Source organism: Hippopotamus amphibius, chromosome X, assembly GCF_030028045.1.
Source record: "Hippopotamus amphibius kiboko isolate mHipAmp2 chromosome X, mHipAmp2.hap2, whole genome shotgun sequence".
Classification (NCBI taxonomy): domain Eukaryota; kingdom Metazoa; phylum Chordata; class Mammalia; order Artiodactyla; family Hippopotamidae; genus Hippopotamus; species Hippopotamus amphibius.
This window is the reverse complement of record NC_080203.1, coordinates 3,162,816-3,189,431: the sequence shown is the minus strand read 5'-3', so window position 1 is coordinate 3,189,431 and position 26,616 is coordinate 3,162,816. Positions and strand designations below refer to the sequence as shown.

Below are 26,616 nucleotides of genomic sequence, written 5' to 3'. Positions count from 1 at the left end.
GGGATCACAAGGAGGCCTCCCCACGGCCTCAGTTACACGCACGCACGCACCACGAACACAACACAACAACTTTTATTGCCCCAAGAGAAACCCTACTCTTCCTGCCCCATCTGCCCTCCTGCAGGACCAGAGAAAAGGGGCCTTGGAGTCCTGAACATCAACGCACAACATAAAGGGGCTTAACCCAGCGGGAAGCAAGACTGGCCGCAGCCTTGCTCATCCTGGGTGGGAACCGGGCCCCCTACAGAATGCTGGGAGAGCATGGAACTGCAAGCGGCGCGAGGGAACAGAAGCGGAAGGGAGCGAGCTGAAGTACCAAGGGAGGCCAGGCTCTCAGGAAGCAGCCAGCCATGGGCGGGGAGCAGAGACCCTCACTCCTCCTTCTTGTCCGTGGGGCCATCTACCGCCGCCTGCAAAGGGGACAGAAATTGCAAAGCAGTGGGTTGGCAGGGTGCACGCCTCCCCTGCACCTTCCAGTCCCTCTACCCCAGAGGCCCAGTGGGGTGCCCCTTTCCCCAAATGCCAGGCAGTCAGATGAGCAAGGGACCGCACCTTCAGTAGCACCTCACAGTCTGCCACGGTGGGAGCGGCCCCACTCCGTGAAGGCCGTAATCCTAACTCCAGCCGGGGCTGTGGGGCTTGGGGGAGAGGGGAGACAGCCGGAAGCCTCTGCTGTCGCTCTTTTCTTAGAGTCCCCACCCGTGGCAACACCTTCTCCTGGGCCTCACTCACCCCACCCTCATGCCCACAGCTGCCTCCACATCTGAGTCCCTTCCAAGTCCCAGTTCAGGCTCTTCCCAACTCTGCACACCTTCCACATGTCCTGCCAGTGAGCCTGCCCTGCACTGAAGCTACTGGTCCCCCTTTCAGGGCTGGGCACTCCCTCTCCACCCTCCATGGTACCCAAACTCTGGCCGCCAATCACTGAATCAAACTGTCAGAACTTACGGGTGTTTACCTAGCCCCCATGCCCAATTTGCAGGCCACCTGAACTTCCAGACACAGGTAGCCTGGGGGCTCAGACCGGGCATGGGGGTGTAGGTGGTGGCAGTGACTACGACCTACTTGGCGGGGGTTGCCTGCGATGCCCCCCAGCTCTCTGCCCCACATCACTCCACAGCCCCTACAGAGGAAAGGCCAGCACCCAGTAGTGGAATTTCCCCTGCATGTCTCTGTCTGGTACTTGATGGGGCCCTTCAGTGAACCTGGACTGGAGTCAGGGGCCCCACACCATGGACTGGGGGTACATGTAAGGGAAGGAACTCTTCTTAGGGGCGCTGAGGCTGGGAAGGCCCACAGTGCAGAGGGCAGACCCAGCAGCCAAGGCTACCTTAGTAAGTGGCTGCCGTCTGCCAGGCCACACCCCTCCTGCTCAAGAAGGGGTTCCGGCTGTTGGGCCCAGACTGGCCCCAGACTGAACAGCAACAGAGGAAAAAGGGGGGGCTGGGAGAGAAAGCAGCCCGCTTGCTGCCGAGGCCTCTCAAATAGGAAGGCTTGGCCCTGAGGTTGAGGGAGTGGGTGGCCTGCTCTGCACCTGTGCGGGGTGGTGGGGCTCAGCTCCAACAAAGCAGACTGAGACGTGCTGACCTGCAGCTTCGCGTGCTCCTCCAACAGGCGGTCGTACTCCTTGGTCAGGCCCTCAGACTGCTTCTGCATGGCCAAAGCCTCGTTTTCAGCTTTCTCCAGTTCTGGGGATAACGTAAGCGGTGAAGGAAGGAAAATTAAAAGATGAGGATTAGGGAGAAAACACCATTTGCTGGAGACAGCAAATGCAGCCGCCCCAACTCTGTCCGCAGTGAGGGTGTCTGGGAGGCTCCTCTCAAGCCTCCAAAAGTGGGGAAGGGCTAGCCAACAAAGCTGGGGCAAGTAGGAAAACACTGAGGATCCACCTCAACCCCTTTAATGGAGGAACCCCGCATGGTCTCAGACGGCAAGGAGGCTGTTGGCATGGGACAGACATTCTGAAAAGGTTGGCGGTGAGAGCAGGAGGCAGGGAGCAGAACCCCAGCCTCAAAGCTGAGGACAAGAAGCGTGTCGAGAGGGGCCTTCAGGAAGGGAACAGATGGGAACGTCTCAACTGGCTCTGATGTAGCTTTTCCTTCCCCACCCGCCAGGCCCCTGGTGACAAGGCACACAGCGCCACTCCCCTACGCCTGGCGCTGGATGAGATACTCTGGAGGTAGCCCACGGGCCACTGGGGTTCCTGGGCCCTCCTCGGTGGGACCCTGAGTACACTGCTAAACCACTAAGCCCCACTGTCTGGGGCCGAGCCCAGCTGCGTTTGGGCTGGACAAGCAGGGAGCCATTTGTTTGTTTTCACCCAGCTCCTGAGCCTGCGTGTGAGTTTCTTACTAATACTCTGGCACGAGAGGTGCGGCAGCCACCAGCGGAGGCTCCAGGGTTCGGGGGCGACTCGAGGACAGTGCTCACTTTGCTTGTTGACAGCCAGCTCGTCCTTCAGCCTCTTCAGATCGGCCTTCAGGCTCCTGTTCTCTTCCTCCACCTTCGCTTCAGCGTTCCTGCCATCCAACTTGATTCCACCGACAGCTTCCTAGGAAGAGCGCCAAGGGCCTGGGTTACTCAGGTGGGAGGGAGGGAGGGAGAAGGGGGAGTCCAGCTCCGTCCTCCCCACTGAGCTGTGATTCCTCAAGCTGCCCTGGGCACTTGCCCCTTCGGAAATGTCAGCACAGAACTGGGCCACTGCTTGTTCCCAGCCATCGGGCAAAGCCCAGGGCCAGCAGGGCCACCTGCTACAGCTCACAGGCCACACACCCTGCCTGCCCTGGCCCCCAGCCCTATCTCCTTTCTCAGCAGCTCCTTAGAGATTACCAGTCCAACCAATGACTCCATTTGCTGTCATCTGGGGATTGCTGCCAGTCACCCACAACTGACCAATGCCGTCCCTTCCTCTCCCCAAGCTCCACAGCTCATTCCAGCCAAGGAGCCCCCAACTCACCCCTACCCGTCCAACTCTATCCTGCCTGTGAATCCAAGTCCATCCGTCTCCTTCCCGGCTTGGCTCACACCTCACCTCCTCTGACAAGCCTTCTAGGACTGCCCCGCCTCATCCCCAGCTGACAGCAATCCCAAAGAGGCCAGGGCTCTCCTTTTGCGCTCTTCTGTGCTAACTTGCCCAACGTTCACAGCACAGGGCTCAGCTCCTTAGGGAGTCAGTTTTATCAGGGAAGAGTCTGGCCTGGATGCAGCAGGTAGAGGCAAGAGAGGAGCAAGGGCACCCCCTTTCCCATCGTGTCCCCTAGACCCCTCCCATACCCTCCCCTCACTGAGAGCCGCCCCTTCATCCCTCCACCCAACTCCTCCACTTTTCAAACAGTAGTGGCGCACATTTCCCAGCCTGATAGGTTCATGGTGGCCACTGTGGCCCATAAAAAATGTCACCTTGGGGGTGGGGGTGGGGGGGTCGGGCATGCCAAACTCACCTTCTTTAGCTGGTCATTCTCTTCCATGTACTTCTTGGCTGCTTCACTAGCGCTCTCTGCCTGCTTTTTAAAGGCTTCATTGGAGGCCAGCAGCGTGGCCTGCTGGGAGATGAGAGTCACCAGGCGTCTAAGCAGGCTGTAATTGTTTACAAAAGAAGGGAGAAATCAGCAAAACAAAGAGGAAAAGATGGCTAGCATAACCTCTTTTGGTTGTTCCCACCCCACACCTGCCTCCAGCCCAGATCTGTCCCTTCCGATGGCCAGGGTGGCGAAGTGCAACACACCAGCAACGTGAGGAGAAAGATGCAGCCATCTGTCCTCGGCCACCAGGATGATTACTAGTGCCCCCAAAAGGCTGCTGGCAGCCCTGGGGCTCTCCTCCAGCCCTGACGCCACAGGAAGCAGGAGCCTGACAGGACACTAGGGGCCGTGCGTAAATACAGCCTAAAGGCCTAGAACCTGGCACTTTCCAGGGCAGGGCCTAGATGTGCCAAAGCAGCCATCCTGCCACTTTCCTCACTGCGAGGCCGGGCTCGCCTCGATAAACAAGAACAGCCCAGGACCTTCCTGGCAGTCCAGTGGTTAAGACTCCACGCTTCTGATGCAGGGGGCATAGGTTCGATCCCTGGTCAGGGAACTAAGATCCCGCATGCCATGCAGCCAAACAAAAAACAGCCCACACGAGAGCAGCCAGAGCTGGGGGTACTTCCAACGGGCCAGCCAAATCCTCCAGCCCACCTTGTGAGACAGGTGCTACTGCTGCCCCCATGATACAGAGGGGAAACGGAGGCTTGGCATGCTGAAGCAATTGGTCAAGAGCCAGAAACGAGTGTGGCTGGAATCCCCACTCCTGCCTGTCTGACCCCAAGGCCTGAGCTGGCAACCACTACGTGTTCTCAATTTCCAGGGAACAACTTTCCGGGCCAACCAAGAGATGGAAACGACTCTTCTCTCCTCATCCCCTTTCCAAATGCATTCTACAGGCAGCTGCCAGAGCACATCTGTTAGATAACATCATCACATTCAGCTTTCCCCAGGTTAGGGGGACAGAAAATGAAGAATCAGGGCCCAGGCACACATCTCAGGTTCAGACCAGCCACAAGAGGCAAGCAGGTGGCAGCTGGGCACACACTGCTCCATTTCCCAACAGCCACCCTGCCCTGAGATGCTAGCTGGCAGGAGAGCGGACGGGAAGACTCAGAGTGGGGCGCGGCTGGGGCGCTTCCCCACATGCCTGGGACGGGCCTGGCCACCCACTGCCCTAAGGCAGGCGCGGAATGGGCAGGTCCCGGGGATGAGGGGAGGACTCAGCACGGCCAGGGTGTCTTTTACAACAAAGTGCTCACTCAGAGGAGACAAAGCAGCTGAAGCCGCCTGCTCCGAGCCATCTTCTCTGGCCTTCTCAGCACTCTTGTCGACGCCTGCTGCTCAAACAGCCCAAGGGGAGAGGGGACTAGGGAGGGACAGGAGAATAAACAAGGCGCCCACCTCTCCCCGGTCAGGCCCTGGCAGAGCCCCTGCTGGGAATGAGCCCTGAGGGGGAGCAGGTCGAAGGGGCTGTGAGGCACCCATCACACCTCCTGGTTTAGGGAGCGGCTCCAGGGGCCCCTGTCAGGACGGGGAGAGTCAAGCTACTGGTTCCTGGCAGGAGGGGAGAGTTTCCAGTGACATGTGCTCTCTAAAATTAGAGACTGGGACCTCGTGGCCCAGGGCTCAGGTTTCCCTGTCTCAGCCCTGACTGCCCACCAGCCTGCCCCCCACTGGGCTGAAGCCCCGGAGGTGGAGGGAGCTCCCGAAGCTAGACAGAAGCGACGTGCCTGAGTCACACAGGCAGAGTGGCAGTCACCGGAGGAGCCCAGAAAGAAAGGCAAGTCTAAGCTCCAAGCTCGCAGGCACTGGGCGCTCAGGCAGCTCTGAGCGTATCCAGTGATGTGGAGGAGGCTGCTCCTCCCAGCCAGAGACGGGATTAGGGGGTGCGGGGGGGCACGTGTGCCACCTGGTGGACCCAGCCAGCAAAGACGGAGCGGGCAAGCCCAAAGGTGACGCTTCCCCTTCACCTGCCGCCCCCCCACCACGAGGCTGGGCAGGCGGCTGACACGGGCAGGACTCCAGTAGTGCTGTGAGTGACCACAGTTGTCGCCCCAGTTACCCAGGGAGGCCAGACCCAGGGTGGTGGTGGCAGTGATGACCACAGCGGTACAGCTGGGCCCAACTCTTCTCAGGGCCCTCCTCACTTATGGAGAACCAGGGTTGCCAACAAGAGCCCGAGCAAACATGCAGTACCCAGCACAAGAGCTGTCCAGGGGTGCTCCTGCCACCTCAGCCCCCCTCCCCCCCGCCCGCCCTTAGGCTCTCCCCCTCAGTGCAGGGCAGGAGCCCCCAGGGTAGGTGCCCCGCCCCCACCATGTATCTTTCACGCCATCCATCCACCATCCACGTCCTCTCCCTTCCTGTTAGACCTGTTCCTCCAACCCAGCCCTAGCTGATTCTGGGTAATTCCTCCCTCCAGCAACCTCACCCCTCAAGGCTCTCCCTCCCACCTGCCCAAGCCCTTCCTCTCTTCCTCCCTCCCTCCATTCTTCAACCTACACCCACCTAGGCCCTGCCCTGGCCATGCCACCAGCAGAACCACTGGTACCCTGGAGTCCTCGGGGCACCCGTTCTGTAGTACTTGGCACAGCTGACAGGTCACCCCCTTGGAATCCTCCCCTACCCTTGCCTCAAGCAACCCTCACTGCCTGCCAATCCCACCCTCAACAGGGGTTTATCTCAGCCAGATCCTAACACCCACCTGCTTACTCACCGGTGGCTCCTGGGTGTCCCCGAGACAAGCCCGACTCAGCCCATCCGAGACAGGCCAACCACCCCTGCACCGCGCTATGGTGGACAGCGTCACTACCCAAGGTCTCGGGCCTGCACGCCACGTTGGGCCCCAATCATCCCTGTGGCCTCACTGCTCTTTCCTAGGTGACTTTAATAGCTCCTAACTGGCCTCCTCCCTAACCTCCCCCAAGGAAAGCCAGTGATCTTTCTCCAAGACAATCTGATCATGTCACCCCTCTGCTTCCATCCCTCTGATGCCCGCCCACTGCTCTGGCTGGCAGACAGCCCTCTGCGAGCTGGCTCTTGTCCCCTCACCACCCGCATGGCCCTCTGCTCTAGTAACACCAAACTGCTGGCTGCTCCTGAACACGCCTCGTCTCCTGTCACTGCATGTCAGCCTGCCAGTCTGCAACGGCGTCTCCCCTTCTCTTTGAGAATTCTCACTGATGACTCAAGACCCAGCTCCATCACCACTCTCCCCTCGAAGCCTCTCCTGAACCTCCCGGGTTGCCCTTCAGCGTGTCCCCCCGCAGTAGCCCCTGCGCCACCCATCTGGCTGTATGGTTCTTGCTCTCTTCTCCCGATCATCTCCCCGTGTCGCGCTATCATGTGCTTCTCACCTGACTGCCCAGCTACAAACGCCTTCAGGCCAGGGATTGCATCTTTGTGATCTCTAGACCACCCCCCAACCTGGTCCACTGAGAAGGGGCCCCCCCGCCCTCCCACATGTGGGGGGCCACACCTCAGGCCAGGACAGAATGTGGGTCTGGGGCACTGGTTCTCCCTAGACTCAGCCTTCCCTCAGCCTGGCCACATTGAGGGGGACACAGGCAGACACGGGCGGGGCTTGCTGGTCGGTCGGTTGAGCAACAGGGTGACAGGAAACAGCAGCAGGAAGGCGCCATGTCAGACCCGTGTGGATGAGCCAGCCAGACTTGTGACTGCAGCGGTAGCTGAGAAGGCACTTGGGAAAACACGCATCATCAAAGCTGGGGCCAAAGCCCAGTGCCCCAGCCCAAGTCCAAAGGGTGCCTCTGCAGGGCCCCCGGCTAAGCCGAGAGCAGCACTCCCTAGCACAGCTGACCGGGTCTGCCCAGGAGCTGGCCTTCTAGAACTTCTTACTGTCCCTCACACATCAGGCCCCATGCTCTTGGCCTACCCGCAATTCATCCAAGATCCAGCTCCAACACCCCGCTGTGATCCTCCACCCCCTCCCAGACACAACAATGTGCCCTTTTTGTGTCTGTCCCCTCAATGTCCTGAGTCTCCACTGAGACCCAGGACAGAGCCGGGCACACGGTGGAAGGTGCTGAGCTTCAGAATCTCCGAGCCTCAACAGCCCAGAGACATCAGCCTACAGAGAAGGCTGATGCACTGCTCTCCCCGCTCCTGTTGGCCACCCTCCATCATGCTCAGCTCAACTGCCCGAGTACTGTTATGCAGGTAACTATTCTTAGCCATTTCTGGACAACAGGTGAGAAGCCACAAGCCAAAGGGATTTCCCAAAGGTTCAGGGCTGGCAGTGGGGCCTGGGCTCTGGGTTAAATGAACCCAGAGACACAGAGAGAAGTCAGTGCACGAACCATAAGAGAATCTAGATGTGTCCTTTGCGGACAAATGTCATCCCCAAATACCTGAATTCAACTGCGTTTCCTTGGTGAGATGTTTCTGGACACTGAGTGGGGCTTTCATGCTTTATAAAAGGTTGAGTAAACAAGAATCAGCAAGAGAAACAGAGCCAACCATATCAAGTGGCGGAGACGTGGCTCACATGTGCTCTACACCGATCCTGTCTCCCTCCTATGGGAGAACAGGGGGAGACAGACGCAGACTTAACAGGAAGTGGGATGAGAGCGAGGGGGAGGGTCCTTCCAAGTCCCAAATGCAATATTATATGCATACACCCCCCACCCCCACTGCCGACCCTGCCCACTAGCGTTTACCAGGTATTTTTCAGGTGCCACACCCTCAGGTCACTCAGCCCTCAGGACCCCTGTGTGGGCAGACAACTCCCCTCACCCTGCTGCCCCAGGGGCAAGTGGGAAGCTGGTGTCACAGCGCCACCTGTTGACTCTCCAGGGCGACTACAGCTCTGCCTCAGGCGTCACTTCGTGGGGTGGCTTGCCAGGAAAAAACACGGAGGAGGCGGCGCAGCAGCGTGGGGAGGTGGCCACCCTGGCAAGGAGCCAAAAGCTAGGTGCTACCCCAGCAAAGGCTCTGGGCAAAGTAACAGGGCGGAAGCTGCCCCAGGAAACTCTCACCCTACAGAGTCTGGAGTCATGAAAATAAGGAGGCAGCAAAACGGGAAGGGTTTACTCAGAAAGATCCAGAGAAAATCTTCTGAGGGCTGCTCCCGTCCATCTCAGGAGTACATCTCATCACACATGCTCAGCCTTCCTCTTAACCCTTGAGGTTGGAGGAAATGGGAGGGGTCCCCAGTCAAGGAAAGGCCAAGGCCCTGCAGCAACTTCAGCTTAAGCCCAGGTGGTGCCTGTCTACCCTGCGGACAGCAAGGCCAGCTAGAGGGAGTGAGGGCGGGGGGGGGGGCCCTCTGGAGCCAAAGAGAACCTGTGAACAGGAGCAAGCTCGTCACGTTGCCTTCTTGAAATCAGGGAGCAGAGAGATTTTGTATAAACTGGGGAACAGGGAGCAACCAAAAGAGGCCCAACAACCTAGGTAGATGTTTCAGTGCTAAAATATGCTGGTGGCTCCCTGGCTACTTCGAGGGAGCAGAAGGGAGGGAGGGAGCTATCACCCCCAGATGTGCCCCATGTGGTACTCCAGTCCAAAGGCAACAAGGCAGCGTCTCTGGCAGGCAACCAGGAAACAGGTCTGGCCCAGGGTGGGGAACAAACGAAGCAAAGGACAAGAGGTGGCGCCAGCTACACCGTCCAATACAGAGGCCACCAGAGGCCCTTTCAGTTCAAATAAATTAAAATTACATTAAATGAAAAATCCAGCTCCTCAGTCATACCAGCCACACTTGTTCACAGCGAGTGTTCCCAGCCTGCAGGTGATTGGTCAGACAATGCTGGGCTGGAGGAGCCCCTCGCCCTTCCCATCTCCAGCCCTGCCCTCCACTCCCCCTACCCTCTGCCTTCAGAGAAAGGGGCCCTCCTGGAGCATCAGGCTTCCAATGACCTTGGAATCAGGAAGACTGAACCCCTATAGTTTGGCACCCTGCCCCCAAAGAGGTCATTCACTATTTGCCTTTACAGCATGAAGAAGAGGATTCTTCAGCCAAGATCAAGTAGCCGAGCAAACAATCCACATTTTAAAAGCAGCCAATGCTCATTCTGATGCACGTCAGATGGTCTTCCGTGGTCTCTCCGTAGCAACTCCCCCACTTTAACATGGTCCCCCCTTTATCAGAGCCCCTCTGCGGCCCAGCACCCACAGGACACCAGCACACTACTGTAGTGGGGGTGAATTTGGCTGGGGGAGGGGTATACTAGATATCAGTGGACTGGAATTTCCTGGTGGCGCAGTGGTTAAGGATCCGCCTGCCAATGCAGGGGACACAGGTTCGATCCCTGGTCCAGGAAGATCCCACGTGCCGCAGAGCAACTAAGCCCATGAGCCACAACTACTAAGCCCGTGTGCTGCAACTACTGAGCCCACGTGCTGCCCACGCACCTAGAGGCTGTGCTCCGCAACAAGAGAACCCACCGCAATGAGAAGCCACTGCACAGCAAATGAAGAGCTGCCCCTGCTCACCACAACTAGAGAAAGCCCACGCCCAGCAATGAAGACCCAACGCAGCCAAAAACAAAAACGAAAGAATCAACGGACTTATAAAAAAGGCTCTTACCCAGTGCTGAGCTGTGAAGCACTATTATACTTGTGGTCTTAGAAAATGATGGCAGGGACTTCCCTGGTGGTCCAGTGGTAAAGAATCCATCCTACAATGCAGGGGACACAGGTACGATCCCTGGCTGGGAAACTAAGATCCCACATGCCGCGGGGCAGCTAAGCCCATACGCCACAACTACTAAGCGCTCGCGCCTCAACTAGAGAGCCCAAGTGCCACAAACTACAGAGCCCACGCACCCTGGAGCTCTTGCGCCACAGCTAGAGAAGAGAAAAACCGCACACCACAACTAGAGAGAAGCCCACGCAGCGCAGCGAAGAGCCCGCGCGCCGCAACGAAAGATCCCACATGCTGCAATGAAGATCCCATGTGCCGCAACTAAGATCCAAAGCAGCCAAAAATAAAAAATAAAAGTAAAATAAAAAAGTAGAATTACATTTAAAAAAAAAATGGCAGCCAACGGATTGATAGATCAAGAGGAAATGAAGGCCAAAAATCCCTCTACCTGGCCTTCTAAGGTCAGCCCTCCACTTAAATCACTTTATCTTTGTGTTGGCCCTGAGCATCAGATTTAAAAAACCCCTTAGGTTACCTTATCTACACACAAATTTAAACAAACAGTATTAAAAAAAGAGCATAAATAAAACCTGCAAAATAGCCTGGGAAACATGAGCAATCACCACTGAGTTGGTTACTAAGGAGTTACCATAAGGTTCTTGTAATAAGCAAGACGCTAGCATGCTTACGATTTTTTAAGGAAGTCCCTCTTCTCCAAGCGATAGGCCAAAATATTATTTTGCTTGTAAACATATTTAGGATTGGTTTCAAAATAATCCAGAGAATAATGGGGGGGGCGGGGCGCGGCAGCTGCAATCAAATGAGACTGGCCTGGGAGACGCTCACTGCTGAAGCTGAGTGACACCACAGGGGCTGGGCTCTTATATGCTGCCTCCAGTGCTGGGCCAGGGCTGAGAATCCTCTACCAAAAGCATCCAACCGGATGCCCGGGGCCCTGAGGATTCCTCAGCTTGCCCACCTCCAGCCCTTACTCGGCCTCTCCCTGGGGCCGCCCTCCCCCGACCCTCTGCTCTCGCTGCAGTACCCGTCCTCTCTATCCGTCTCTCCCACTCTGCTCTGCCGCCCCCACTCTCCCCACCCTGGAATGTAAGATCCCTGAAGGCCAAAACCGGTCTTCTCTTCAACTCCCTACGCAGGCCTGGCACAGCCTACCACATGAGCGGGAAAAATTCCACAAAACTCTCTCACTACTTGGGGTAATACCAGTAACAATTACCGTTTATTAAGCACTCCCCACGTGCCAGACAAGACACTGAGAACATAACCCGAGTCACCTCAATCCTCACACCAAGTGCATGAGAGAGGCATCCTCACCCCTGTTCAACAGGTGAGGGAAAAGGCTCTGGAGAGTAAGTGACTTACCCAAGGTCACACAGCTAGACAGTAACAGACCCAGGATCCAAACCCAGCCAACTCCAAAGTCCACTCCCACTACGCCTGCTTGCCTCTCAGGGCCACCATGGGCTGTTATACACCCTTGGGCAAGGGAAGAAAGCGCCCCGTGGCCACTGCATGCAGCAGAGCCCAGGTTGGATGTTCATCCCCGCCTGCTCGGCACGTGATCTCAATGAACACGGTGGCTCTGGCTTCTCTCGCCATTGGCACAAGCCCCAGCGGTAGCCCGGGCACCAACCATCTGCAGAGCTGAAACGCTGGCAGCAAGCAGGGCTGACCCAAAGGCAAAGCAGAGCAGAGCTCCCCGCTTACCCGAGAGGGTTTGAATGGATTCTGCCCCACCGATGGGTTTAAAGGGCTCGATCACCTTCTAGGAGACAACCCAGCCCCCAAGTCACTGGCCGTTAGGCAGAGGAACTTCGCAGCAAAGCACAGACAGCTCCATTTGGACTACCATGACACGACCCAGCCCCAGAGGGGTAGGCAAAAAACAAGAGGTAACTGAACCAAGTCCAGGTCATTACAGATCGAGGGGCCTCACGCACCAGGGTGGACCTTCCTGGGTCTGGATGGCAACCACTACTTGGGTCCTGACCAATACTATTTTAGCAAAGGTGGAGAAAACAGAGCGTGGCTCTCAGAACATGCACAACTCAGCCCAGCAGGAGCTGCCATGCAGCCACACCCGCAGCTCCAGAGCAATGCTGCCCAGCAGCAGCCCCAGAGCAGGGACGTGTGCACTAAGACGATAGATGAGCAAGAGCACGCCAGACAGAGCCCGCGCTGCCCAAGTCCATACTAAACGGTGACCTGCACCGCACCCATCACAGACCAGAGGCCCGCTGCGCGGTGCTGGGACCAGTGGCACCCACGCCCTTGGGGCGCCCAGACGTGTGTGTCTTCACGAGCACTGCCTCCCGCTGCGTTCCTGCTGTCAGAGCTCAGGAGACCCGAAGAGCTGGGCATCCAACCTAAAACGCTTGGCACAGCAGTTTGATAAGTTCAACCTGGACACGGGCCTAAAGCTGTGCCTGTCTGCCAAAACACTCCATTTAGTCTCTAAGGTGAAGGCGGCCCTTCATGTGTGCCTGGCCCTTGGCACAGAGCCAACCAGACTAAAGGGGGTGAGCTCAGGTCCCCAATGCCGCACCTCGCATGCCACCGTGGCCCATGCAGGACAGCTCTCTAGGCCAGCCAGCAGCACAGCACAGGCCTTGCACTGCAGAATCAGGAGGGAAGGCCCAAGAAAGCATGTAGGTTTCAAGCCTTGATGCCAAAGATGCTCTGAGGGCACTGGAAGCAGGGGGTGGCAGAGCTGGTTTCACACATCAGAAAGGTCACTTGGCTGGGGCAGGGTGGACAGGCTGGGAGAACAAGACTGGAGGCAGGAAGCCTACTTGGGATGATGCAGCCCCACTGTGGCAGCACTTCCCTGGATAATGAGGGAGAGGCTCAGCAGGTGAGATCCCTGGCTATGGAATGGGGACAGAGTTTCAGTTTTGAAGACAAAGAGTTCTGGAAGCTGCCTGTACAATAGTGTGCATGGGCCCAACACTACTGAGCTGTACACTTAAAAGTGGTTCAGATGGCCAGTTTGATGTTATGCGCATTTTACCACAATTAAAAAAACAACACCACAGAAGCAGGGGATTACATAGGAAAAGAAAAAGGGGCAGAGCACCCCCAGGCTTCTGAGTAGAGACAGCTGTTCCCAAATTTTGTGGCGCAGCCCACAGAGAAAGGAGCGTGAGGACCTGGGTAGGTAGCAAGCTGCCCCGTGTCAGAGTGACCACGAAGCAGATGCAAGACAAAAGCCCAGACCCCGCCCTCTCCCCCAGCAGACTGTTGGGGAGAAGTGCAGGCTTGTTTAAGGATGTGATGCATTCTTCAAGCCTGGAGCCCCTGCTTTCAATTATGAGCGCTGCTCAAAGCTTCCCCAAAGTGTTTTGTTTTTTTTTTTTTTTTTTTGGCCACCTCGTGCAGCTTCTGGGATCTTAGTTCCCCAATCAGGGATTGAACCCGAGCCCTCAGCAGTGAAAGTGAAGAGTCCTAACCACTGGACCGCCAGGGAATCCTTACCCGACGTGCTCTTGACCCCAGCCCCATGAGGAACCAGCGCCACCCCCAGTGTCTTCTCTGAGCATTGCTCTCTCCCTCTGTGGTCCTCTCACCCACTAACCTGCTGTCTCTCCCCAAGTCTTGCCTCTCCCTGCATCTGCTTTCATTCCCCTTGACCTCGCTCCCATGGAGTGGCCACCCCACCAGCACCTTCCTCAACCCCTTGGTGAAGTGGTCATCTGACACCCCTCCAAATCCTCAGTCCTTCCAGCAGGCCTCAACGGCTCCCTTCCTTCCACGTGGGTGGGTGTGCCAGCCTTCCTCTGGGTTCTGCCACAGCTGCCACTCTACGGGCGCCCACAAGAGAATCGCCACCACCTCAACCTCAGAAGCTTGACGTCCCCCCCCTAGTTTCTCCCACCAGCATCTCTGAAACCTGATTCAGGCCTCCAGCATCTCTCAATTCAGCGACCTCTGACTTGGTCCCCCTGTTTCCAGGCTCTCCCGCTCTACTCCATTCCAGGCACTGTTGCCAAATACGAACACACAACTCTGACCATGGCACAGCACCACTGGAAAAACTCAGTGCTCTACCACACAGAGGTCAAGTACAAATTCTACAACTGGCATTCAAAACCCTCCACCCCGTCTCTGGCCACTCCTGACCCATCCACCCTGATCCACGTGCTCTTCCCCAAGCAGCCTACTGGGGTGCAGGGACTGAGCCAGTACCTGCCAGTGAGACGTATGCAAACACGGATGAGAAAGAGACAGACAGAGGGGCACAGACACTTTGAAGAGGACCAGGAGGCCTGGCTGAGAGGCTCGCAAGGTGACAATCAGGAGGGGTTTTCCCTCTTTATGATATCAGAAAAATGGGGAGATGGGCCTGATGTTCACCAGTGGGGAATTGGTAGACACATGAGAATGCTAGAAGGCTTCCCAGGTGGCGCAGTGGTTAAGAATCCGCTGCCAATGCAGGAGACGCGGGCTTGAGCCCTGGGCCAGGAAGATCCCACATGCTAAGGATCAACTAAGCTCATGTGCCACAACTATTGAGCCTGCGCTCTAGAGCCCGCAAGCCACAACTATTGAGCCCATACGTCACAACTACTGAAGCCCACACGTCGCAACTACTGAAGCCCACACGTCGCAACTACTGAAGCCCACGTGCCTATAGCCCATACTCCGCAACAAGAGAAGCCACCGCAATAAGAAGCCCACTCACTGCAATGAAGAGTAGCCCCCACTCTCCACAACTACCAGAAAGCCCACGTGTAGCAATGAAGACCCAATGCAGCCAGTAAATAAAAAAAAATTTTTTAAGTATTAAAAAAAAAAAAAGAATGCTAGAAACAGATGTGTTTTCCTAGAACAATGTTAATGACAAACTCAGTGGAAGATCCAAGTTCCCATGTGGTAGTTACAACTTGACCCTGTTTTGAAGAGTGTGGCTGCCGAGGTCCCATCACTTTAAGTCTGAATTCTCAGCTCTGCTGATGACTCGTTCTGGGAACTGGGGTCGCTGAACCTCAGTTTTTTCTTTGCAGAGCTACTATAAAAATTAATGTGTGCTTGGCACACAGAATGGTTAACAAGTGGTAGCTGCTATTAGGCACAAAAAAGTCTAGAAAGATACTTAACAAACGTATATGTCAATAATGGTTACAGTAGCATTTTAAAAGATGTATTTTCTTACTTATTTAAAGCCTCAACTTCCTCCAAAGGCTTTATACTACCAGATTACTTAATAACCTTCAGATGTACAAAAGGGACTAAGAGATTAAAGTCATTGGACTCCTAAAACTTAGACTAATAAGGCTTATGTACAGATCATGTACTTGATTCAGGCACCTTCCTACCAAAATCCAGGGGAAAAAGACCACTATCCAGTCTACAGTCAGAGGTGGGCTATAAACCAACAATCTGGCACTAATGGCTCACTCCAACGCAAACAAACTGGCATCTGAACAGGGGGTCAGAACTAGGCATGAGCTCGGGCTGGCCACTTAGAATCTATGCAAATCAGGCCACTCCATCTCTCTCGGGCTGCCCTTTTCCATTTATAAAGGCCCACTGAATTACGAAGGGTTACTAAAGTCCTTACTGGCTTCAAGCAGAACAAGAACTCAAACAGCTCACACGCACACAGGCAAGGCCACCTGGCCATCCAATCTTCAAGATAAGCCTCTTTTTTGGGGTTGTTTTTTTTTTTTTGGCCACGTCTCAAGGTTTGTGGGATCTTAGTTCCCCAACCAGGGATTGAACCCAGGCCCTTACTAGTGAAAGCTCGGAGTCCTAACCATTGGACCGCCAGGGAATTCCCAATAAGCCTTTATTTTAACAGATGATAATACTTAGGGCCAGAGGGAGGAGATGCCTCTCCAAAGCCATGCAGCTGCTGAAGCGGTAGCACTGGCCTAAGGACTCCAGTCTCCTGACCTCTGATTCCACATCCTTCTTCCTATGCTGCCAGCCCCCCTCTCAGCGCAGACACGTAGATTGCGTGCAGGTGTGCGCTGCTGATCTGAACCCCAGGACGTTCTGGGCACCTCACTGTTATAACTCCTATGCAGTGTGGTCTCCCCCACGACTACTTTATCTCAGTTCTTCCTGCGGCAGCACTGTCTTATGTACAGTAATGCTCAAATGTTTGTTGAGCTGATACCGTGAGTGGGACCCTACAAAACAATTCTAATACAACCCAAGTTGACCGAGCAATGAAAGACAGAGACATCTCTCTTGTTCTTTCACACAGGCTTGCACGCAGCTAACAAGTTAATGGTTTGTTTGTGAAAGAACGTGTACAAAAGTTCAGAGGAGCACAGAAGCAAAGACATATAGAGGGACTAGCCCATGTAGGGCAGAGTGTGCTGACAGAGGAGAGAAGGCAGTCTTCAAAGAGAAAGGACTTCCAGAACTACAGGACAGATGGAGTATGGTTTCTGAAAGAACCAACAAGGTACGTGAGGAGAGCGAGAGTGTACGCCAAGTGTCCTAAATGCACTTGACCACTGTGTAACTGAATTACTTTGCTGTACACCTGAAACTAACACAACGTTGTAAATTAACTATAGTTCGATTTTTTTTTAATGGTCAAAAATAAACAAAGAAATAAATGCACCTGACCGTGTCCAGACCTCGGTGAATTCCAACCCAGGTAGTGAAGCCCATGACACAGGCAGAACTGCTGTCCACCTGTGACCCCCAGGGCAGTGCACACGGGGAGATGTGCCAGAGCAGCGCCAGCCAAGCACTAACGTGCACGGGGTCACCAGGAGCTCCACGAGACACAGGCCCTCGCCAGCAGGCCAGGGGCAGGCCTGAGGGTCTCCATTTCCAACAAGCCCCAGGTCCGGCCAAGGCTGCTGGCCACAGGCCATACTTAGAGCAGCGAGATGCCAGGGTACCAGGATCCCTCCGATCCATTTCTAATGATTAAAAAGAGGAAAAGGAAAAAAGGAGCATCCTGTGCAGGACAGACTAGAAAGCATCAATACAGAAAATGGTGGGGTTTTTTTCAAATTGATATTTTACACTTTTAATTTTTATTTAATTTTTATTTGATTATTATTTTGGGTGCAGCATGCAGTATGTTAGTTCCCTGACCAGGGATCAAACCTGTGCCCCCTGCATTGGGAGCTCAGTGTCTTAACCACTAGACCACCAGGGAAGTCCCGGAAAGTGGTTTTTTAACAGTATAAATTTCGAACCAGCTCACACACGTGTGAGCAGGTAATTGGTTAAACACACGATGGTCCCCTGACAGGATGGAACACTGCACAGCCATGAAGTACAGGAGAGGCCTGCACAAGTCATTGGGAAAAACTGCCAAGATACATAATTGGGTGTAAAGGGCAAGTCAAAGCAGAGCAAAAGAAACCCACAGCACTCCTAAGAGAAAAGTTACACGTATGTAAAAGACTATTTTTAAAAGTTCAGAAACATCCCACTTCTTATCTCTGAGGATGAAACTTCAGGGCACTCGCTCTCTCACCACACATTCCTATACTGTTTGAAGTTTGGGGGGCTTTATTTTTACAGAAAGCAGGTATAACTTTTGTAATCAGAAAAACAAAGATGATAATTGTGTTCTTAAAGTGTTTCCTGCAAGCTGCATATGGGTTGTTCAGGTCTGAACAAGAACCGTTCTGTGGCTAATGTCATGCAAAGAGAGAAGTTCCTCAAGGGCCACAGCCGCCATATAGGATCTGACCTCTAGACTAGGGAGGAGTATATCATCTTGGAAAATTCTAGGAACAATTAAACAGATCATTTGTGGGCAACTGGTGAATCCACACTGATCCTTGAGGTCACTGTTTCCTTTTCTAAGAAGCCACACAAGACCAACCTCACATCCTTTTGTTTGATCAGCTACCGGACAGGGACACAGGAGGGTGTGGCAAGCACAGCAAGACCTCTTTCATCTAAGATGGACAGGTAACAGATGTGTGGCTGCTGGAACAATCAGGCCCAAGAAGTTACTATGTCCGACACGTTTTAAAGGGAATTTGATAAACCTTCCTTACACGCTTGTCAATGGAAAGGTCACAGCAAAGTGGGGGAAGCAGCTAACACGAGAGAGCACAGAGCGGGATCTCGAGGGCACACGGGACTGGTGGGCCCTAATCTCACGCTCTTCTCTCAGCCTCCACAAGTCCCTTTGGGAACAGCAGAGGTATAAACAAGGACTGCTGTTCTTTGAATTCACCTTGTTTGGGTTAGGAGACTGCCAGCTGCTCTGTACCCTGACTGCGGTGGTTATCCTACCCTGCATTTGTCAAACACTCACAGAACCAGATGCTGATTTGTGCTATACATCAATTGTTTAAAGTCAAGTGTAAGAATTAAGCTGAACACCTAGCTTCATGGTGTCGCAGAGAGGACTGAGCTAGGCACACACTCACTTGTCTGGTACATGTGGCTACCCACTGTCCCCTGGCCAGGTCAGATAATACCTGCCCTGGAGATCGCCTTCTGGAAGAGACCACAAAAGCAGAGCAGTCAGGAAAGTCTTAGTCCACAAAATCATAATTTTTTTTGGAGCTTCCTGAAACCCTAAAACTCTAGGGTATGTGTCCAATTCCTCCCAGCCTTTCCAGTTCCTGACACTCAGAAGTTGGAAGACAGTAGCCTTGCAGATCACTCCTGTGATTAAATGTATCCCCCTGAAAAGCCCTTCCCAGCTCCACCACCTGCCACTTTCCAACTATGACCCAGAAAGGCCAGACTCAGCTAAGCAACTGACATTTTTTCTGAAAAACTGAAACCCAGTCATTCCAATGCCTAGTGAAGAAGGAAGTCCAGGCGATTAGAGATAAGAGAGCCCAGCCCAAGAATCCACACACTCACCCTATTTTTGAGTAACCTCATGATAAGCTCTTCCCAATATCTCCGGAAACCCTTGGCCTGAGCACAATGTCTTATTCCCCGCCAGTCAGCACACTTGAGAACTGCCAGCCCCTCCACCCCATTAGAACCCCTGTGAACAGGAGGCAGCAAACCAGCCCCCAGGCTCCAGTATGTCTCAAGCTCCTATGACAGACAGGTCTACATCTGGGAAGGCCCTGGGAAAGGGGTCGGTCTCAGCCCCTTTGCGCCATTTCTGCCCACTCTTCTCAGGACAAGACCTCATATACAAAAAGCCACTATTGAATTGGTGCCTTTTAAGCTGGGCTCCAAAGGGCCTCTTCCAGAGGAGGATAACGCCTGTCATTTACTTCACTCTGTGTACACAAAGCAAGCTGGTAATAAGACATTTGCCCTAAAAGAACGTGTCGCAGATTACAGCAGAGCCAGAATGTGGTCTTCTGACCTTCTAGTCAGCCCTCTCCCACCTTCCATGCTGCCTCTGGGAGTCAGGAGAAAAATCGGAGGCCTCTGGGGAAACTGTGTGGTTCCCCTAACACAAAAAGAGCCTCCAGTTCAAGGCCACAGACTGAGGAAGCAAAGTCACAGGCTAGCTCACAGGTCCCTTCACAGTCCCTCACCCCTCCCCACTCACAAGGATAGCAGCAAGGAAAAGCCAGCAATGTAGAGGTTCCTCTGGGCACGGAAAAGCTTCATGTGGAAGTGTTCCACGGCCCCAGGGTTGTTCTGCAGGTTCACCTTCTCCGTTACGTCGTCATACTTTCGAATCTCGCGAACAGCATCTGTGACAGAGCAGAGATACGGGCATTTAGCTCCCGCTCAGACTAGGCTGGGCTGTCCAGGTAAGACAGGCGGCGTGAGTTGGGGCAGCCTTGCTTCCCTAGAACCTGTCTCCCCTCCTACACACACCGTGGGGGATGCCTTGCCAGAAGTGCTGCCCTCGGACCTACTCTCTCCTCTAGTTTTTATCACGTCACTCCCTGGACCCACTCTACCCAGGCCATGAGCTTGCTCTCCGTGTCAAGATGCTCACCGAATCTGAGATGTTGCTGGCAACAGAGGCAGCTCCCCTTTCCCATGGTGCCCCAATGTTTGGTTCTGTTTATCTCAAATTGGGCTGGTCATCAGCCATCCAACTGATAAGCCAGGGTAGTCCTGTTTATGGAACTGCCCACTAGGGAGGCATGAGCTGCCTAGGAGTTAAGACCTGGAACATGCCTACTAAAGGTTCAAGGGTTTTCATTCCTAAGCTTTGTAATGGATTTTATTAAGCTGTTTTATTCTGATTACAAAAGGATTCATGCTCATAAAAGGTTCAAACATACCAGAAATGCAGGGGAAAGAATCCCTTTCTTTAGCACCTCCAGCAGGACCTGCTACATACAGCCAGCTTAGCTAAGGCAGTCATTTTCAGTCCCATTACCCTATATCATTTTCTTTGTAATACACACGTGAAATTATCCCAATTACAGGTTTATTGTCCGTCTCCCCCAAATTAGACTACAAACGCCACGAGAGCAGAAATCTTTTCTATTATATCCCTAGGGCGAGCATAGTTCTAGGCACACAGGGGGCACACAAAAACCCGCTGAATGGCAAACAGCCTCTGCTCCGGAGAGCCACTGCTGGCCACACAGCTCTCCAGTTCACCGTACATTCACAGCTGTACACTTGCAGAACAGAAATGGAATCATCCCATACCTACTGCTTTTCTCCCTTGACCCTGAGATCTCTCTTTTTTCTTAACTGAGGTATACTGATTTGTAACATCATATAAGTTTCATGTGTATGACATTTTATTTCTACTTCTTTATACCCTACAAAGTGCTAAAAAACATGGAATGCTTCATGAATCTGTGTGCCATCCTTGCACAGGAGGCATGCTAATCAGCTCTGACTCATTCCAATTTCAGGTTATGTGCTGCTGAAGCAAACATCTGAGGTCTTTTTAAGTCACTATGTAAAGATCTACCTAAAGAGGGCTCTTAATGGACCCCCATGGGAGAGGGGCAAAGTACCACTGTATGGCTATTATCTGGTTCTTAATTTCTGGTTTGAGACTACTTGTTTTTTAAGCTGATCTTACATTATAAAAATCTGCCTCACTGGTTTCTTTGTGTTACATCTGTATCATGAAGCAAGCATTCTTCCAACAGGGACATATACCAGGACAACAACATACTGGGACAACAACATTTACTATGGACTGCGTGTTCCTGGCCCCCAAATTCCTATGTTGGCATCCTAACTCCCAACCAAATGATATTAGGAAGAGGGGCCCTTGGGAGGTAAGACTGAGGCCCTCATGAATGGGATTAGTGCCCTTATAAAACAGACCCGAGAGAGCTCCCTTGTCCCTTCCTCCATGTGAGGACACGGCAAGAAGGCAGCCATCTGTGAACCAGGAAGAGGGCCCTCACCAGACACTGAATCTGCCGGCACCTTGGACTTTCTGCCTCCAGAACTTTGAGAAATAAATGTCTTTTGTTTAAGCCACCTGGTCTATGATCTACAGCAGCCCAAACTAAGACATAAAATGTTAAATGTTCATACCCTTGGATTCATCCATCCTACCTCTATGGAATTTACCCTACAGAAGAATTTGTATATACGTGTAATGACATGACAATCCCTATAAAGAAAGAATTACAGTATAACCGTATGATAAAATACTACACAATCTTTAAGAAGAATGAAATTGCTGTAAAAAATGTCTAAGATATAATGGGAAAAGCACAGTCCAAAACAGTGTGTACTGTGATCTGAATCCAAGCCAAAACAGTATGTACTATTTTAATAAAGACAGCAGCATAGAAAATGCCTGTGGAAACATACCACAAACTTTTAACAACAGTTACCTGTGAGACATGGGATTATGGGGGACTTGAACTTTCTAGGTCGAATTTGTTATTTTTGTGATTTAAACAAACAAACAAAAAACATTTTCCTACACTATCTTCTGCATCCAGAAACCCCAGCACCTCAAGGACCACCTTGGCTGATGGCAGAGAGCAGACTAGAGATGGGGGCATTGGGCCAAACTAGCCCCAAGTCACGCAGCAGAGTGCTGCCCTCTCTATCCCAGGCCTCTAGCCCAGGGCAGTTGACCCTGAACCCTCATTAAGCCCACTACCCCAGTGAGATATGCCCTAGGCTCCTCCCAGTAATGGCTAGGGGCCAGCCAGGCCTGCAGCTTCTAACTGGTTACGTTATGACACTAACAATTGCTACTAGCTAACAACTTATTTAGGTAGGCTTCTCTAGATTACGCTTCTTACCATTACAATAGGAAGCAAGCTGTCATCCTAACAGGATATCTCTCTAGAACATCCAAGCAGTTCCCTGAGGCCCCCAAAAGAAGAATGGCACCTTTGCCAACTACTGCCTCCTGCAAAGGGCCTCCCTGGCCCACTCTACCATAGGAGAGCTCGTGGAGTCCACTTTATAGAGGGGCAAGGCCCCAAGTGAGTGATCCCAGCACAGTCCCTCCCCACCCCAATTCTTGCCCCCAGCCCACACCCAAAAGCAAAAGCACACACACCCAGTTCCAAAACCCTGCAGCCTGGCTTTTCCTGCTCAGGGGACGACATGCATATTCCCTACCTGTTCTGGACTCAAAGACAATTCAAGGAGAGAACGCTGATTGGAAAGAGCTGCCTCTTGGGGCTTTGCCAAGTATTTCAAGAACACTGAGGTCTGTGGGCAACTGGCACCCACCCTTCATGGCTGGGAATTGATAAGCTACACCTCACCTGTTCAGAGGCAGTCCTGCCTGAACATATCCCATCAGGCCCCGAGACATTAAGAAGGAGACACACCTAATGCTGCAGCTGGTGGGTGGGGCCATGCAAGGTCCCCTGAACTATGGCCCCCTGGCCTCCCACCCCCTCCACATTTCTGCTGGGGACTCAGGGAGAGAGGAGTGCTCTGAGTCTAAGCAGGCATCGCACCTTGGAGACAGGACTGCTGTCTATGGCAGAGCTGAGCCAATACTTTGAGGCCAAGCAGGGGGACGTATTGATCATTTACCACAGCAAAATGCATATTTAACAGCCACATGAGAGCTATATTGATTCCTCTGGTCTCTAAACCAATTACGCCACCACCTGACCTCAGGCCCCACCCCTGTTTATCTTTCAAGCCCCTGCTGGCGAGTACCTCAATGCAGGGTTTATAAAACTTCAGAGCTGGAAGGACCTGAAGTCTGATCCAGATCCAGAGAGGTCTGGCATTTGCCCCTCAGATATGTTATCAGACCTCTTGGCTCCCCCTATACTATAGGACAGGGCAGCTTCCTTCCCAGCATGGCTCCCTGTCTACTCGGTAGCTCAGTCTCCTACTTAAGGCCTGTTTCAGGCATTGAGGGAGAGACTGGTGCTAAGTGCCTGAGGAGCAGCACTACTTAGACCAAGGTCAGCATGAGTCAGTTAGCTTCTCTTGGTTTCAGCTCTGGGAGGACCGAGGAGCTGCCTAAAACATGAGGTGGTCATCACCGGGTGCACAAAGGCTGCTGGTCAAAGTGAAGGCCTGCTAGCAGTCAGCAGCACGGTCTTTCTGGATGAAGGGAGCCTCTTCCCCCAAGAGAAAGACAGGCACACTTAAGTGGTCTGTCTCTGAGAAGCCAAAGCTGTACACTACTCATGAAACATGGCACAAGGCTTTGCAGCAGAGGCCACAGCAAAAGGTCTAGGTCAGGTAGCTGCCCTCAGCCACAACTCACTCACCAATGACCAGCAGAACAAGGATGACAATGAGAACCACAAAGAAGGTGTTGCCATAGGTCACTACCAACTCCACGAGGCGGGACTTGAAAATCTTCTGCCATCTGTGAAGAAGACAAAAAGGCTAAGACCTGAAGCGAAAGAACACACACCTGGCATCCAGGGCCCTGAAAACAGAAATACAGTTTTGCGTTCTTCTCCAATGGCTGAATATCCCATACGGATTCAGCCTCAGCTGCTTGCAATTCTCCAATTTATGACATCCATTCAGGAGTGTTAAAAAGAAAACAAGATACGTGTCCACGTGTAGAATTTTCTAGAAAACCAGTCTTAAACACTGCTAGGGTCTGGGGAGGGAAATGGGAAATTTACTTTCCTCTCCGCAGCATCAAAATGCTTGCCACGGACACATCATTCCTTTAAACTGTTTTCTCATGTGACTAATCTTGCTTCCTCTAGACTCCCACCACCCCAGATTACTATGAAGCAGACCCCAGACCTCCCTTCATTTCCCTCCATAAATGCTTCAGGATACAGCTCTATCAGAGAAGAGCCTTCCAAAATGCTAATCACAATGCCATCATCAGACCTCAAAAATATCAACAAGAATCTCATCCTCAGACCCAGAATTCCAAAGTCCAACTGAGACAGTTATTTTTAATAGTTGGTTTGTTTGAATCCTAACAAGATTCTGATTCTGCATTAGTTGATAAGTATCTTAACTTTCTCTTATTCTATAAGCTCTCTCTTCCCTTGCCCTCTTTTCTCTCCCAGTTTACTGTTTTTGCAGAAACCAGGTTGTTTGCCCTATGAAGCTTCCCAGACTGCAGCTCCAAGCGGGCCTCTGTCTCTGCATTTCCTGTGAATTGTATGAGGTGATTCAGATCTGGCTTTTGTCAAGAATATTCCTCAAGCAGTGCTGTGTACTTTCTATCACATCACAACAGGGGCCTATACTTTTCAATCAAAAAAAGAGCTTTTAAAAAAATATCTGTGAAAACACAGCTTTATTCATAGTGTACCAACTTAAGTCCAAACGTGTTCATATAGTATATGTAGTTAAAGTTAATTTTCAATTACCTTTTCAGGGTCTGTTTATTGAAAGGAAACATGGCTTCAGCCTTCACAGGCTGAGTAATGCTCACGAGACCACTACACAATGCCAGTGAGACTAGCTAGGAGGACAGAAGTCACCGAACTAAAGGCAACGTGACCCCCATGGTGCAAGTTCTGCGGATCCCACAATGCCAATCCCTGAACGCCAGGGCCCGCAGGGACGACAGGAGGGCATCATTCCCAGAACCATAAGTAGGTCTTCTCTCCTCTGGGACATTCAGAAGACCAGAAAGCAGGGTGCACGGGAAAGGAACTCGGCAAGATGTGACAGTGCAGAACTGTGGGGAAGGTTGACAATAATGAACACAACTCTTGCCACCCCCACCCCAGACAAGTTCTACCTGTTTCCGCCTGGCCTCAATTCCAGGGCCCACCAACTCTGCCGGCATAAGCGGCAGAGCACCTCTCCCTGGCATGCCTGCCCGCTCCACGGGCCATACGTACCTTTTGGGAGAAATGAAGGGAATGCAGAGAAGCAGCACAGCGAAGACCTCTGCGTAGAGGAAGGTGGCGACCGCAGTCCACTGCAGACTCATCGTGCTGCCAGCCGCTTTCCAACCCGAAGATGTGAGCCTGTTCCTGCCGGAGCACAGAAGGAACAGGAGTCGAGACAGCTGGGCAGCCACCGCACCCCGCGCCCCAGCGCTCGACCTCAGAGCCTTCCAAGCCCCGGCAGTCCGGGCGCTAACACATCCAGAGCCGGCTTTCCGGACGGTGCCTTCCCCGCGGGGCCCGGGAGACTCCTCGTGCCCGCGGAAGCGGGGCAGCGTTTGGAATCGGAAGTTCGTGGAGCCTGGAGGCCGCCCCCCCCCCCCCCCCCCCCCCGCCGCGCCCGCCGAGGGCCGCGCTGCGCCGCAGGCTCCCGCCCCGGCCGCCGTCTCAGCGGCGCCCTCGCGCTTTCTCCCAAAGCTGCGGCGCCCCGTCCCCCGGGAAGCCAGGGGGCCCCTCCGCGACAGGAGCGGGGCTCCAAGGCCCCCCCCGGCCACCGCGTCCGCCTCCGAAGGGTACCTCAGAAAGCCCCCCGAAAGCGACTCCTAGAGGACGGGAGTCGGGGCCAAGGGCAAGCGCGGGCCTTGACCCCGCACCTCACGGCCCCATCCAGGGAAAGTTCTAGAAGACTGTCTCCTCCAAAGCCAGAGCAGCCCCTCCCGGACGCCCGGGTCGGCCACGGCGCCCACCCAGCTCCCGAGGACCCCCGACGGGGCCCCGGGCCGGCACGCCCTCCCAAGCCCCACCCCGGCGGCTCCTCCGGATGGACGTCGCCGTGGCCCCCCGCCCCCGGAGCCGGCTCCACCCGCCGCGGCCCCGACTTCCCTCGGCCCTGCCCTGCCCCCGCACTCCCGGCTCGGCCCTGGCCCCGCGCCCCAGGCCTCGCCGCGCCGCCCGCCGCTGCCCCTCGTCGAGGAGCTGGGGGACCTCGGCGGCCCCGGAGCCCGGCCGAACGCGCGGGCTCGCTCACCGAGTTTCCCACTGTCAACGCGCACACCTCGTCGCCGCCAAACTCTCCCACCAGAAGCCCGGCCCCGCCCCTTCCCCGCGGCCGGAACCGGAAGCGCCCGCCAGGTCCCGCCCCGCCCCCCAACGGCCGCAAGGCCCCGGAGGCCCCGCCTACAGCCGCTTTCCGCCCCGCCCCCGAGCTGAGACTCCGACGCCCAGGACTGGGGAAGAAGCGGCGTCTCGGGCGCGCGCGGAGACGGGGCGAGGCCTTGGCGGGAAGGCGAGGTGCCACTTCTCTAGCCCGCGCGGTCCTCCCACGTCTCTGTGGTCCGGGGAGGGGCGGGGCCCAACCGTGGGGCGAGAACGG

The 26,616-nt window shown here is 54.0% G+C and overlaps 1 protein-coding gene and 1 non-coding gene across 3 annotated transcripts; both read right to left on the bottom strand.

Moving 5' to 3' along the window:
* Window positions 1–54: 54 nt before the first annotated feature.
* Window positions 55–26,417, bottom strand: BCAP31 (B cell receptor associated protein 31). Of its 2 annotated transcripts, none has more exons than XM_057719047.1 (8): window positions 26,272–26,417; window positions 25,257–25,391; window positions 23,700–23,800; window positions 19,610–19,757; window positions 3,441–3,576; window positions 2,431–2,551; window positions 1,588–1,688; window positions 55–410 (listed from the first exon to the last, which is right to left on the bottom strand). In XM_057719047.1, the coding sequence occupies exons 2-8, from the start codon at window positions 25,346–25,348 to the stop codon at window positions 372–374; spliced, it is 738 nt and encodes a 245-aa protein (XP_057575030.1). In that variant the 5' UTR covers window positions 25,349–25,391; window positions 26,272–26,417; the 3' UTR covers window positions 55–371. The 2 variants fall into 2 exon arrangements, with proteins under 2 accessions (XP_057575030.1, XP_057575031.1); XM_057719048.1 differs by lacking the exon at window positions 26,272–26,417 and adding an exon at window positions 25,821–25,972.
* LOC130842740 (U6 spliceosomal RNA) lies at window positions 20,806–20,908 on the bottom strand. Its single transcript, XR_009050538.1, has one exon. It is a non-coding gene; the product is annotated as a U6 spliceosomal RNA (small nuclear RNA).
* Window positions 26,418–26,616: the final 199 nt, after the last annotated feature.

Coding starts and splice junctions, on each gene's coding strand:
- BCAP31 (XM_057719047.1), bottom strand. CDS start 25,348: ATGAGTCTGCAGTGGACTGCGGTCGCCACCTTCCTCTACGCAGAGGTC. Junction 2,552..3,440: donor AGAATGACCAGCTAAAGAAG/GTGAGTTTGGCA, acceptor CGCTCTTCCTAG/GAAGCTGTCGGTGGAATCAA. Junction 1,689..2,430: donor GCTGGCTGTCAACAAGCAAA/GTGAGCACTGTC, acceptor CGTTATCCCCAG/AACTGGAGAAAGCTGAAAAC.